This window comes from Myripristis murdjan, chromosome 22, assembly GCF_902150065.1.
Source record: "Myripristis murdjan chromosome 22, fMyrMur1.1, whole genome shotgun sequence".
In the NCBI taxonomy this organism is placed as follows: domain Eukaryota; kingdom Metazoa; phylum Chordata; class Actinopteri; order Holocentriformes; family Holocentridae; genus Myripristis; species Myripristis murdjan.
In genome coordinates, this window is record NC_044001.1 from 9,417,166 (window position 1) to 9,430,070 (window position 12,905).

At 40.4% G+C, this 12,905-nt stretch overlaps 1 protein-coding gene across 1 annotated transcript; it reads right to left on the bottom strand.

Annotated features, from left to right (window-relative positions):
- Nucleotides 1-5,745: 5,745 nt before the first annotated feature.
- On the bottom strand, nt 5,746-7,508 carry nkx2.1 (NK2 homeobox 1). Its single transcript, XM_030044766.1, has 2 exons — nt 7,142-7,508; nt 5,746-6,416 (listed from the first exon to the last, which is right to left on the bottom strand). The coding sequence occupies exons 1-2, from the start codon at nt 7,506-7,508 to the stop codon at nt 5,746-5,748; spliced, it is 1,038 nt and encodes a 345-aa protein (XP_029900626.1).
- Between the last annotated feature and the right edge of the window lie 5,397 nt (nt 7,509-12,905).

Below are 12,905 nucleotides of genomic sequence, written 5' to 3' on the forward strand. Positions count from 1 at the left end.
TTTATCAACGGTACTGAAAAACTGTAAACGACTCCAACAAACCACTCAACAATCGGTGAGCTCTGTGTATTAGCAGGGAAACCTGGTGGTCACAGAGTCCGTCCTGTCACCGGAAAGTCGTCAGTTCAACCGGTCACGTGTCCTGCAAAAATGTTATTTATTAATTTATTTATTTTTCCAGTAAGAAGCTCCTTGTAAATCACTGTTTATTAGCGCATAACCCAAAAGTCCTAGAGTGCGATGATAATCATGAAGACATTTTAAATGTACTAGTTTTGGTAGACTACTAAGAGCAAAATCAATCTATAGCCAAGGTATCTGAAATTCTCACTCTCGTCATTTGCGCCTTTGTCCGTTTTGTTCCAGTCATATTAAAATTTAGGCAAATTGCGGCGTACTGAAATTGTCTTCGAAAGAGACAAAGCCAAATGAACACCGAAGATGTATAAAATGCGCTTTGTTCATCAGAGAGAGGAAAAAAAGACTCCACTCAGCCAGCTCTGAATGCTGCATTTCATGGCTGCAACAATTATGCTGAAAGGTCAAGTATTACAGCATCTTGTGTTCCGCTTTGCATGCAAAGTATTCAGTTCGCAAATGACCCTCGGGTGCGCTCTTCGCACAATGGCTTGAAGAACCAGATAAACGTAGGACAATTAAAGATTTTTGCTACCAGCTGACAATAACATTTACCAAAGGGAATGATTGCAGTTGCTGCGTAATTGTCCTGTTTGTAATGCGCATGAGGAATGCTTCGACCATGCTTTGACCCTGCTGTACTGAAATGACTAGCAGCTTAAAAAGGTATGCTAAAAAAAGTGGCGGTGTTCAAGGAAAAAAGTACACCTATATTGTTTTTAAAAGCATATGAAAACCTAATTTTACTCCACCTCTTGCAATGATCAAGAACTTTTTGTGACAATTCAGTGGTGGGTGAAATTTATTTCCCTTCATATAGATGTTTTGACATGACTACGTTTACAGCTGTTAAAGCCTTCAGTCGTATTATTAATTATATACACTTGATTTACACATTAATTAAAATTGTCAGTGACTGTACTACTTCAGCACCGTGGACAGCACCCAAAACCCGCCAATTCCTTATCTTTTAAATAGCCTACATCTCGTTTAAAACAATGGGGATCCACTCTCAGATTCGCTGTTAAGATGTGTTATGTTTGCATATAAAACCAGGTCAAATGATGAATTATTGACGCCATGAGTTAGATGTTGTTGATTCCAACCTTGAATTTCTTCACGCCTGCGCTCGTCTGTATAGGCCTACATGCTTCCATTGTACTCAGCATGATAGGAATATATATGGATCCTCACATGCACATTAGCTTCAAACATGCAAAGCAATAAAGCCAGCAGAGACGCCGTATCTTAATTTATAGAAGTCATCTCAATATGTTCAATAGTTCTAAACAATGTATTATTCCTAATTTTCTCTAATTTCCTTATTCGTATCTTTATCATAGTCTCTGCTGCAGCCACGACCGAATTTCCTTCATTAAAGTTTACTGCAATCTGATCTTTACAAAGTTTGTGTGTGAGATCTGACTGGAAGTCTGTGTGTGGTGCTGAGGCAACATCCTGGACACAAATATGGCGCCCCAGTTTAGCCACGCACTGCAAAATTTCCACATTTCCACATTATGGCAACTTGTTTTTGTTAAGAATTATCTCTGTCACTTTTTAGACCTGCCTTATTTTTTCTTGCTTTTAGATGCTGTCACTTCATTCTATAGCCGAAGTGAAACTGGAAAGAAACAAGTTGCACTAGAAATAAATGAAGCAGTCTCACCCTGGTGGAAAAAAATGTCATTTGTGCTCAGTAAAAATAAGATTGTAAGATGGAAAATGCGTCTAAATGACTGGATGAGACTGACATTTATGCAGTGCATGTTACTAAAGTCATTAATTGTAAGCTGCAGTATCATTTGCTGTGCTGCCTCTTATTGTCGTGGCCACGATAAGCGTGTAGGTTAATCTCGCAGGTGCTGCCCTCTTGACTCTATCAGGGAATTTAGCAGCCTTAATTTAAAAGACGCCCATTTTGAATATCCTAATCAATGGAAAATTCAGTTCTTATCTTTTGGTTGCTACCTGGCCTGTCCTCACTGCCTCGTATAGACGAGCCACATCTTACATAAAATACATAAAATATAGGAGAGGCACAGCACAAGGGTTCTGGATGCTAAAATGTATCCCACAGAGAGTGGGAGCTAAACAGGCAAATAAAATTCACCGGCCAGTCCTAACTCAAATATGATTACCTTGAGATTAGGGACTAATTGCTTAGGGTTCATGGAGACCTGCCCACCATAAAGCCAGGAGGACTTGGGGAGTTAGACTGTGGGTCTCCACAAAAGAGAGCGATGAGAGCACACACGCTTCCAACAAGTCATTCTCAACAGCTACAAGCTCCACACAAAGACCACACACCGCGCCAAAGACATGTTAATGTAATCCCAAAGTTCCCACTTCTTTCCTGAACAAAACCAGCCCAGCAAATACCTAATAGAACATAGTTTATGATGCTGGCGAGATTTCACTTTAAAAGTCCAAAAGGCTTTCGGCTCGCTTAAACGGTGGCCTGGGGCTTCTCCTGCCTCAAAGTGACACAAATGGAACAGAGCAGAATTTGAGAATAAAGTTACTTCAATTAACATCACAATTTCATAATGCTATTTGTGAACAAAAAAAAAGTTGCATATTGGGTGATAAAATTATTAGGCTACTCTGCAGTGAAATTAGTTCAACTGTATCCGTGTTATACGGAATCGTTGGTGTGAAAAGAAACTCATAAAAGCCATTTACAGCACAGCAGTCCGAGTTCAGTCAAATGGATGTTGAGTCCTAGCTGAATTCATAAGCCAAGTCTAGAAGAAAGGTTTGTGTAAACAGGAGCAGATATGTAAAGGTTGCATTAACACCAAGGCAGTGTTGATGTGATCAAAGACGTTTCTTCGGGCCAAATGTAATTTTTTAAAATCACGCCTTAGTGGCTTAAAATGCGATTTGCACTCCTGGTGTAATATCTTAGATGAATGCAACCAAGAAGACAGAGGATAATGAGCAAGAAATAATTTCATCAAATCAGCGATCCCGTGTCAAAGCCAGGCAGGCAGGAGAGTCAGCCGGGTGTCAGGTGTAAACTGGGCCTGCAGGACTGCCACAGCTGAGGTGAAAAAAAAAAAAAAAAAATCGACAGTGATCGATAGCGCTCTTGTATTTTGGCCAACCTGATACACTTTCCCTAGCAGCTACTGATTAGGCAGTGTAGGCTTAGGCATTTTTAAAGCTTCATAATTGAATGATGACGGTAGGTCAATTGATTAACGACTGGTCAAACATGCACGCTACATCTTATTGACGAGGTGGCCTCATAATGAGTCTGCCAACAAGTAGAGCGACTGCATGTTCAGGAAAAACTGGGGGAAAAAGGAGCAGTTTCACAAAAGAGCATGTCCCAAAACAGAAACAGGTGCTCAAAGACCAGCAAATACGCCAACAGGGCAATGTTCAAGAAATATTTACAGGCAGCCTAATAGCTGTGTTTATGTTATCAGCGAGAAAAATCATACACCTATACCTTCACTTATTTTATAGTATTGGATTTTGAAATGCATGGCAGCTTTTTTCGTGTGGGAAATGAGGACAGAGTTGCGGCTGAGGCCTAAAGGTGGACAAAATGTGTGGGCTGGGCTAAAACAGCTTTTCAGACGATGTTGAGGTCAAAGAGAAAAATGAAAAACAAAATAATCGTTTCCTCTCTTAGCAGTAATATCTGTCACAGCACAGAATTACAATTTATTTAATCTATTTTATCTTACCCATATAAACTATGGCTATAGTAACCCTGTTGTTCAGCCACTGTTTAAAAACTACAGAATGATTATTACTGTCTAATTGGGCCTGTCATTAATTCTTTAAAAAATTAACATTTGAATTCTCTTTGTATTGTCGATGTTAATAAAAGCATTGAAAACATAATACCAAATAGCAGACTACATTACTTCCATTATAACATTTAGTCCATTAACATCTAGCCTATTATCCTGGGCTAAGTAATTCAAGGACATTGAAACAGCCATTGTTCTCGGGGGACAAATACACACTAAAAACCATTTGTACTTTTGTAAATATTTCTCTGTAAAGCAGCCCATGCCACGGCCGTGCACGCTGCACAGAAAATTTAAAAAAGCCAAATGCAGCCTAACTAATCTTTTTCCAACTTGTAGCAGAGACGTGTGCTGGTTTGTTTTCTTATCAGTGCCCGAAACAAACAGCCTTTCGTCGTTTTCTTTCAATTCCCTGATTGATTATTGATAAACCAACTCTTACCTCTGATAGCCCCGCTGAGAACCCGCCTCGCAAGTTATTTGAGAAGAATACCGCGTTGTTTGGTCAGGGATTTTATCGATAAGCTGTCCTTTGAGCACGTTTGTGTTTGATGTTGGGAGCCGGGACCTCACCTTTCTGACTCACATTCAACATACAGAAAAGACCCGAGCTCAAAACTGAAAGAAGCAGCACATAAAGGCTCAGTTTACCCTGCAGGGCAGCTTGTTTGGGCTGCAGGCTTAACGATAAGCCACGGGCAGTGTGTGATTTGTAAAGGTACAAACCAGAGGAGTATGGCCAAGCGTCAAACTGTCATGTGAGAATAAGAGAGAATATGAGGCACAGAGCTGATGCAGCATTTAGTGTTGCTATTTTGCAAAGAGTAAACCTGCGGTGGACATCCATAATTTATACTTATAATAATAATAATCAGCATTAGCTCTTGTGCTGATCCATTTTAAAAACGCTGCCTAAAACATGCAGCACGATTTAGCAAATATCTAAGCCTCCAAGAAAACGGATTATATTTTTTTCCTTTCTTTTTTGTTTTGTTTTGCCTTTTTCCTTTTTAAAAACAGAAATTTAAAATAAAACGGGCCTCATAATAGAAGATGTAGACATGAAGTAATTTAATAATAATAATAATAATAATAATAATAATAATAATACAGTTGTATAGTGTCGCAGCTCCGTTTAATTTTGACCTATTGTTCTGTTTTCCATATGGCCTCCATCAGCCATTAAAAACTGAACTGGATGACATATTTCACAAAAAGTTAACTGACTTTTGTTTCCATAATTTATTAATAGGATTGTTTTGTGGTAAGTCAAATATCTATATAAGTTACAAAGAAATAAAACGTACAAATACCAATGAAACGACAACAAACTGGCAATAGCGTCAAAACTTTGTACAACAGATAGCTAAAAACTATTTTTTTCCAGTTCAAACCTTTTACAGAAATATACAAGCTAGAACTACGGCTTACATTAAATTCTATTATAAACCAGAGCCATCTGTGAGGGGGAAAGTTTTTAAAAGCACCCATACAGGCTATAGCAGGCCCGTATTCAGGTTCACTTTATCCCAACTAACCCAACAGCAGATGCGGCCTATGACTGCTGATTCTTCTGTTTTCTCAATATAATTTACATAAATAATTCCCAAGAATTTGCATTTGCACATCCGCAGTTTCTGGTCAAAAGTTTTTTTCTCTCTCTTTCTCTCTTCCACGCAGCCTAGTCACATTTCCTTCCAAAGGTGAAAAATTCAAGAAGAGCACGGGTTCTTGTTCAAATGCGCACATTTACATTGAACTCGTGGAGTCTTGAGACAAATTGTCTCACGTCGTTTTCTTTAAATATAACAAGATTCATTCATGGCTGGTGCTCTTGTCACCACGTCCTGCCGTATAACAGGGCTGAACACTGCAGGGCTGAGCCGTACTCTGCACCGGGGGAGTTCAGGTGGGAGAGGCCGGCCACTTGGCTCTGCAGAGACGGAGGACTGGAGGAGTGCTGCGCCAAATCTGGCGAGTGACCTGTGCTTCCCACCTGCTGGCTCTGATGCTGCCCGAGGCCAGACGTGTTATTGGACATGATCATTACATTGCCACCTTGCTGGTGGTGGGTCTGTGAGGATGATGTTGGAGTGTGGCCGCTGCCTTGGCACGGCTTCCCGTCCTTCACCAGCACTGGCACGGCCACCCTCCGAGGGGACTGCTGCTGCTGGCAGGAGCCGCTGTCCTGCTGCATCTGCTGCTGGGACACTTTGTCCTTAGCTTGCCTCTTCATCTTGTACCGGTGATTCTGAAACCAAATTTTGACCTGGGTCGGGGTGAGGTGGATCATACTGGCCAGGTGCTCCCTCTCCGGCGCTGAGAGGTATTTCTGCTGCTTGAAGCGTCGCTCCAGCTCGTAGACCTGAGCCTGCGAGAATAACACTCGCCTTTTTCTCCTCGGGGTGCTGGACAGAGGACCCATGCCTTTACCCACATCTGCCAGGGAGCTGAGGCTACCCATGCTGCCCATGTTCATGCCCGAGGAGGAGCCCATGAAACGAGAAACTGAAAGAAGGAGAAATACAAGGAAATGAATGATTTCATCTTCAACAAAACTGTGCAGAATGCAAAAAGAATAAATAACCAAATGCTTTCTCTATGAGCAAAACTCATGTGGATATAAGAAACGAGCCCGGAAATGATATTTGACGGATAGGGACTGTCATAGTCTCACTTGTTCCAGCCCTCTCAATTAATTTTCGTGCAGTCAAACAAGTGCAACTCAATACGGTCCTAATTGTATCGCAAACAGGTGCCATTTCTCACCAAATCAAATCTTCAACATAAATATAATATCGCTGTCCACCAGAATTTATGTTGACAATATTTCTGTTGACAAATTGGAGCAATTACTGACACCATGGTCAACGTGATAAATTATTCGACATTTGTCACCAAATCATCTTACATAAACGCACAGAGCTCCGAGGGAACACTGGTCACGAATGCTCCTCTGGAAAGACTTTTCAGATAACCTGCTACCTCCAAATATTTCTTTTCTCTCCATAATAATAAAAACTGTCAGGTGAAATTTGGACTCATTTGTGGCGAGTGCTCACCTTGGCGCGCACATACCCAGGTGCTGACAACCAATTAGGGTAATTGTAAAAATTAAGCACGAAAATGCAATGTAAGCACCGCACTCCAAAAGAAATCCGAATTTCAGCGTCCATCCGACAAGAACAAGCAACCTGGCTCATGAAGTCAAACTACAGGTGCAGGCTACTCACTGGTGGAGAAGCGTGGATCAGGGTTGGCTCCGTACCAGCCGGTGGCCGTGGCGCTGCTCCTCATGCCGTCCTGGTAGGAGGGAAGGTCGCTCATGTTGCCCAGGTTGCCATTACAGTAGCCCCCCATGGCAGTGTGTGACAGCTGAGAAACACCTGCCGCAGTCATGTGGTAAGCCGCAGACACAGTCCCATTATGGCCCATGTGGTGCTGTTGCATCGCCGCCTGAGAGACCTGCGGCTGCCGGTAAGAAGTGAGAGGTGCCCCCAAGTTGTTATTCTCCATACTTACTTTCTTATAGCTCTCCTCAAGGGGACTCAAGATATCGGAAACAGAAAAAGGAGTCGTATGCTTAGGGCTCATCGACATTGTTCTGGGGCTGGAGAGGGAGAAATTAGAAGGCAAGGCAATCTCTCCTTCTTTTTTTTTTTTTTTTAGGCCAAAGCCCCTCTGGTTCCTGTTGTCTGAACGTCGATCCTGCTAGATGAACACGTAGGAGAGCGCCTCAAGTCCGCCTTAATTGGATTGAGTGGGAGCTCGGCGCTGGCTTTGGTTTGTTTTAGCTGGGTGCCAGGTTTGAGGCTACCATCAGAGGCGGGGCATCGGCAACAATACAAAACAGCCCTAGCCTCCTCTCGCCCGGCGTAATTTCACTTACAAGACATGCATTCTCCTCCCACTAACAATAACATAAGTACTGTACATGATCATAAATGCTCATCCTGTCAGTGTAGTGGCTATAGTGATGCCCGGGCTCACAGCTACATTTGGAGTTTGTAGCTTGATGCTGTCGCTGATAAACACGCTGCTGCACCTTGGGATCGCAGTGACCACAATACACTTTATTAACTGTAGTGATGTTTACGAGGGCCTCTTGATGAAAGGAGGCCTATATGGACTTGAGAGTTGGAGAACCACTCCTCAGTTGAACTACTGACTTTTAATGGCCATGAGAGGCCTTCAGTGATTGCAGGATTGTTTGTGTTATGCCTTATCGTACTCAGACATGCAAAAGTGCACTTGCGGGGAGGGAAATTGACTGATACTGATAAGTAAATAAATACACATCCGCGTGTTAAGTGGCTGCGTAAATGATTAACCTCCTTTTTCTTTTGATATCATTGGACGCAAGCAGCGTGTTACCTAAATTCAGATGCACACACTCGCCTCACAGAACAAGTAAAAAAGAAAATAGAGTCTGGAGTAGAAGAGGCTCTCATGTGAAGTTAACAGCGTTCAAGTACTCTCCTGTAGCACAACGCCAGGTAGCCCTCAGTAGCATCTTGCCTTAATGCTCAGCAAACCATTATAGTTTAACTCAATCATATATCATTTCCTGGAGGTTATTTTTGGCAGAAGTGAGCAACAAAAACTTATGCGTTTGTCATTTCATTTTTCGAGGTAAATGTAGTTCTTTCATTAAACATTCAATAATAAATTACTGCTAAATATAGTCTTAGTTGAAAATGTTATCATTTTTCTTCTTATTATTCTTCTTCTTATTACTATCAGTAATTGTATTGCTGTGTTTGTGTCGGCTTTAATTTGTCATTTATATCGACATTGTTAATGACATTAATATAATTAATGGATGTTTTATCCATATCAGCCTGTTATACACTGACACATAATGCTATTATTATCACAATAATTTTGTGTCAAGCTACATTATTCTATTTAGGTCGTGTATTTCAATAGAAGGCGATATATTAATTAGATACATGTATGGACACTTGCTTATCAATGCATGTATGTATAACAGTATCCCACAATAAAAAAAGTGGCCCTAACTGATTGAAAAAATAATCTGAAATGCATAAACAAAAATCTGAATATCAGACATTAACTGTAACTATAATTGCACAAATGATTTATGACAAATGATGAAGCAGACGTGTTTTGCCGGTGTCCTGAGCCAGCAGACGGTACCAGGAGCCCGGACTGCTCGGTTCAGCCAATATACTGGAATTAAAGAAACACAGCGTCTTCTGGTGGCAGCCACAATCATCTTTAAATTATCTTTACACTTTTACTCCATTCGGTGACTCTCTGGATTTTGCTGTCTTGTTTCATATTATGTATATATAAGAAAAAAAAAAAAAAAAGAACAGCAATTGCAACCAGGTGATATTCTGGCAACTTTAAGGCTATATACACTACTGCGCTTTAACTTGAAATTCACACACAACCACAAGAATGCATGTGCACCCACGGGCACTAGTGACAGAAGTCAGGCCAGTTACCGACGCTTTCCACTGCGGGGATATGCAGATCCCTCGAAATTTGTCATGGAGGATCATCATTGCGCTCCTCCACTGACAATCTCGCATGTTTGGCGTTGAGCAGCATATTTCACGGCACCCTGGCATGTTAGCATAGGCTAATCTGATCCAAGTGGCATAGCCTATTTATAGATCTCAGTGCTTGGGGGGGATACACTGATCCAATTTGATAAGGGGTCTATAGAGCGCAATTTGACCTATACCTCACAACAATCCATATCTCCATATAGCATTGCACATATTATACATACAACAATCTTATCATATAGTCCTAAATATTACAGCCAAAGTAAATTGTTCACATGATAGCTGCAGGCGCCTGATTCCGCAGGCCGTGTAATCGCAGGCAATTAGAATTTACGCATGTTTCTGCATCCAAGGTAAATCTAGCCCATGCCTTCGTTAATTACGGAATTTCAAAAGGCATTCTTAATCATCTAAATCAGTACCTTTTCCCTGTTCTGGAACACGGCTATTATGGCCAATTAGCGGTAATTAGTCCAAATGTTCGGTCTAATCCCTCAGAATAATGAGGATACTTTGAAGTGGCGGGTAGAGGATACCGAGCCTTTGTTATTAAGGTTTCAAGTTGTTATTTATGGACTGATTGGCGCGTGATAATGCGCAGCCAGAGAACCACTTGTGTACAGTATCAAGTAAAAGAAAAGTTTCGCATTGTTATTAAGAAAAACAAACTGGGGCTGATCAGCTTTACAGGTCAGCTTTGGTCCCAGGACCAACAGGAATATTATAACGACGCCACAGAAGATAGACATATTCACACGTTTTAAGTCCCAACAATAACCTAACATTATTGCAATATTAAAGGCCTAGTATCCTAAATGTTAAAAGTACCATAAAATACAGCAAGGTCACTAAAAACGTACTATTGTGTATTAGACACCCTTCAAGTCCTTATATTTGAATATCATGTCACAATAAGAGACAGAAAATATCACATCATGTATACCATCAATATAATCTACTCAGCACTGAGCACAGACACTGCAAGCCACTACTCAGCAGTGATACACAGACATAATACTTACAGGACAATCGGATCTGAATCATGAATTTGTACTTTTATGTTAATTTCCATTCTCAAACAATAAAGATTTGGAAGTTCATAAAACTACAAGTTTATATTGCACATAATCGCAAGTGGAAATTTAGTCACTGCATTAGTACAGTTTCTGTTTTGATACTGATTTACTTCAGTATTTCCATTTTACATTTTTTGTATAGTTTTACTTCTCATTTCCCAGGGAAATACAGAATTTAACGCCACTTTATTTTGACGGCTGTTGCAGAGTAAGCCTGCAGCCCATATGCAAAACATAAGAATATGCTCATGATGCGTAGCCTGAATTTAAATACCCAGCAGCTCTCCAAAAGCCTTGAAGAAACACTCATTAAATAAGAACATTAAAACGACTGCCTCCCCACTCTGTCCTGGGTCGCACTCAACCTCACATTTCAGATTTTTTTTTTTTTTTTTTTTTTTTTTTTGAGGCTTTGGCTGCGCCCTAGAACTTGTAATTTTTCTGTTTTCTTCTTTCCTTATATCACGACAACTTGTCTCTAAGTTGAAGGGAAACAAAGAAGAGAAAATTAACCATAAGAAATAAATATTTTATTTTATTTTGGTCTATTTCATTTAAATTTTAGAATTGTATTGATTTTGTTAGTTAGTTAGTTAGCCAGTCATCAGTTTTCAAAAGGCCTAAGGGAATCTTTATGGCTTGTGTGTGTGTGTGTGTGTGTGTGTGTGTGTGTGTGTGTGTGTGTGTGTGTGTGTGGTTGGAGCTCTGGAGTTTGATGCACAGCCACTTTACCCTGTGGAAAAGGGCAATGACGCCACACCAGGCCGCCATCTTTACGCACTCAGCCCATTGTTGCAAACCAGTGGTCTTCAGAGGTTAAAGCCTGGTTCAGTGGTAAAGCACGGCCCCTAATGGATCATCTGGCGACTTTCACCTGAAGAACTCAACTCACGGTTTGGCCACAGTAACTACAGTAGAGTTGCAAACTGATAGGGTGTGTTATTCTGCCATCTAGTGGAGGTTTGGGTAACTAACACCAACAGACCCCAAACTCTGCCAACAAAAACCTAAAGATAAGAAACTGCCAGCACATCACTGTTGCCTGCCATTTTGAAACAGAAAAAAACACGCCATATCTCACATTTAGTAGAGAAATATTTCATTTACTGGCTTATTGCACAATTTGTTTGTCCACCTAGTAACTGAGTATAGACTACTGCATATGATTTGATATCACTTATGGATATCACTTTTGCTGACAGGGACTTTAAACCCCATACATTTGTGCTTGAAAACACTCAATAACCAGTTGACTGCAGCTGTCTGTCTTTGAGGCCAGTGATTAGCCAACTTGTGGACAACTTGTGGAAGATTAGCCAATGAGCCAAAGGAAATCCAAACAAACCAAATTATATACTGTACTACTCAAGAATAATATTATGATGGAATTTCCACATTAGTGCTATTATATTTAATGTACTGCAAGTTCATGGTCACAGTGTGAGTTTATTGGCTCTCTCTGTTGGCTTTAGTGGCGTTACACATGTTAGTCCTCTCTCTAATTTGAAGGATATTTCTATCAGTGTGATTGTTTTGGTTCTTTCTCTTTTACAGAAGTTTGAATAGATATTAAGAATGACAATACAAATATGATTTGCCTGCAGTGGCATTAAGATAATCTCTAACAACTGGAATTCATCCTGATCCAATTTTCTCAAATGGTTTCCAAGCTTTTTGCACAGTATGTACATTTTCCATACAGTTAATTGCATAAATAATATATGAGTTTTTAAATACCTTGACTTCACTGGAAAGGTCTGACTGAAAAAACAAGCTATATCAGCTGAAATGATGATGTTTTGGCATTATGTATCTTTTATTATTTTTGTTCATTGAGGCAAACAGTAACATTTGAACCGAAGAGCTATGGCTAAACTTAACCTAAGTAACACCATTCAGTGAGGAGGTCAGCAGTGCAATACCAGATCACTGAAATAGCCTTGCCACTCTTCATCTTCACACATAAAACTCTGCTCAGTCTTTATTGAGCGTACTTTGACAAATGCACTATTGTTTAAAGTTTTCCGTCTTTAGCCTTAACCAGCTGCTGCAGTCACTGAGACCATGATCAGACAAATCTGTGCTGACTGATAACTTTCAGCTTTTACTACTAGCTCTGTTGTCATCAGACTCTGAGACTGGTGAGCCCAATGTGTCGTCTGTCCACCCACTACCATGCATCTTAAGTGGACTGTGGCTGGCAGCCCATCACTCATGGCTCAGAGAGAGACACTAAATCATACAAGCTCACTTCCAGGCTTCCAGAATATTATGAAATAAGTCTCTAGAGGCAAAATGTTTATGCACCTCCCATAAAATCTCAGCTATGTAAATAAATAAAATAAATGGTAAATAAAAAAAAACATTATTAGTGTCTTTTT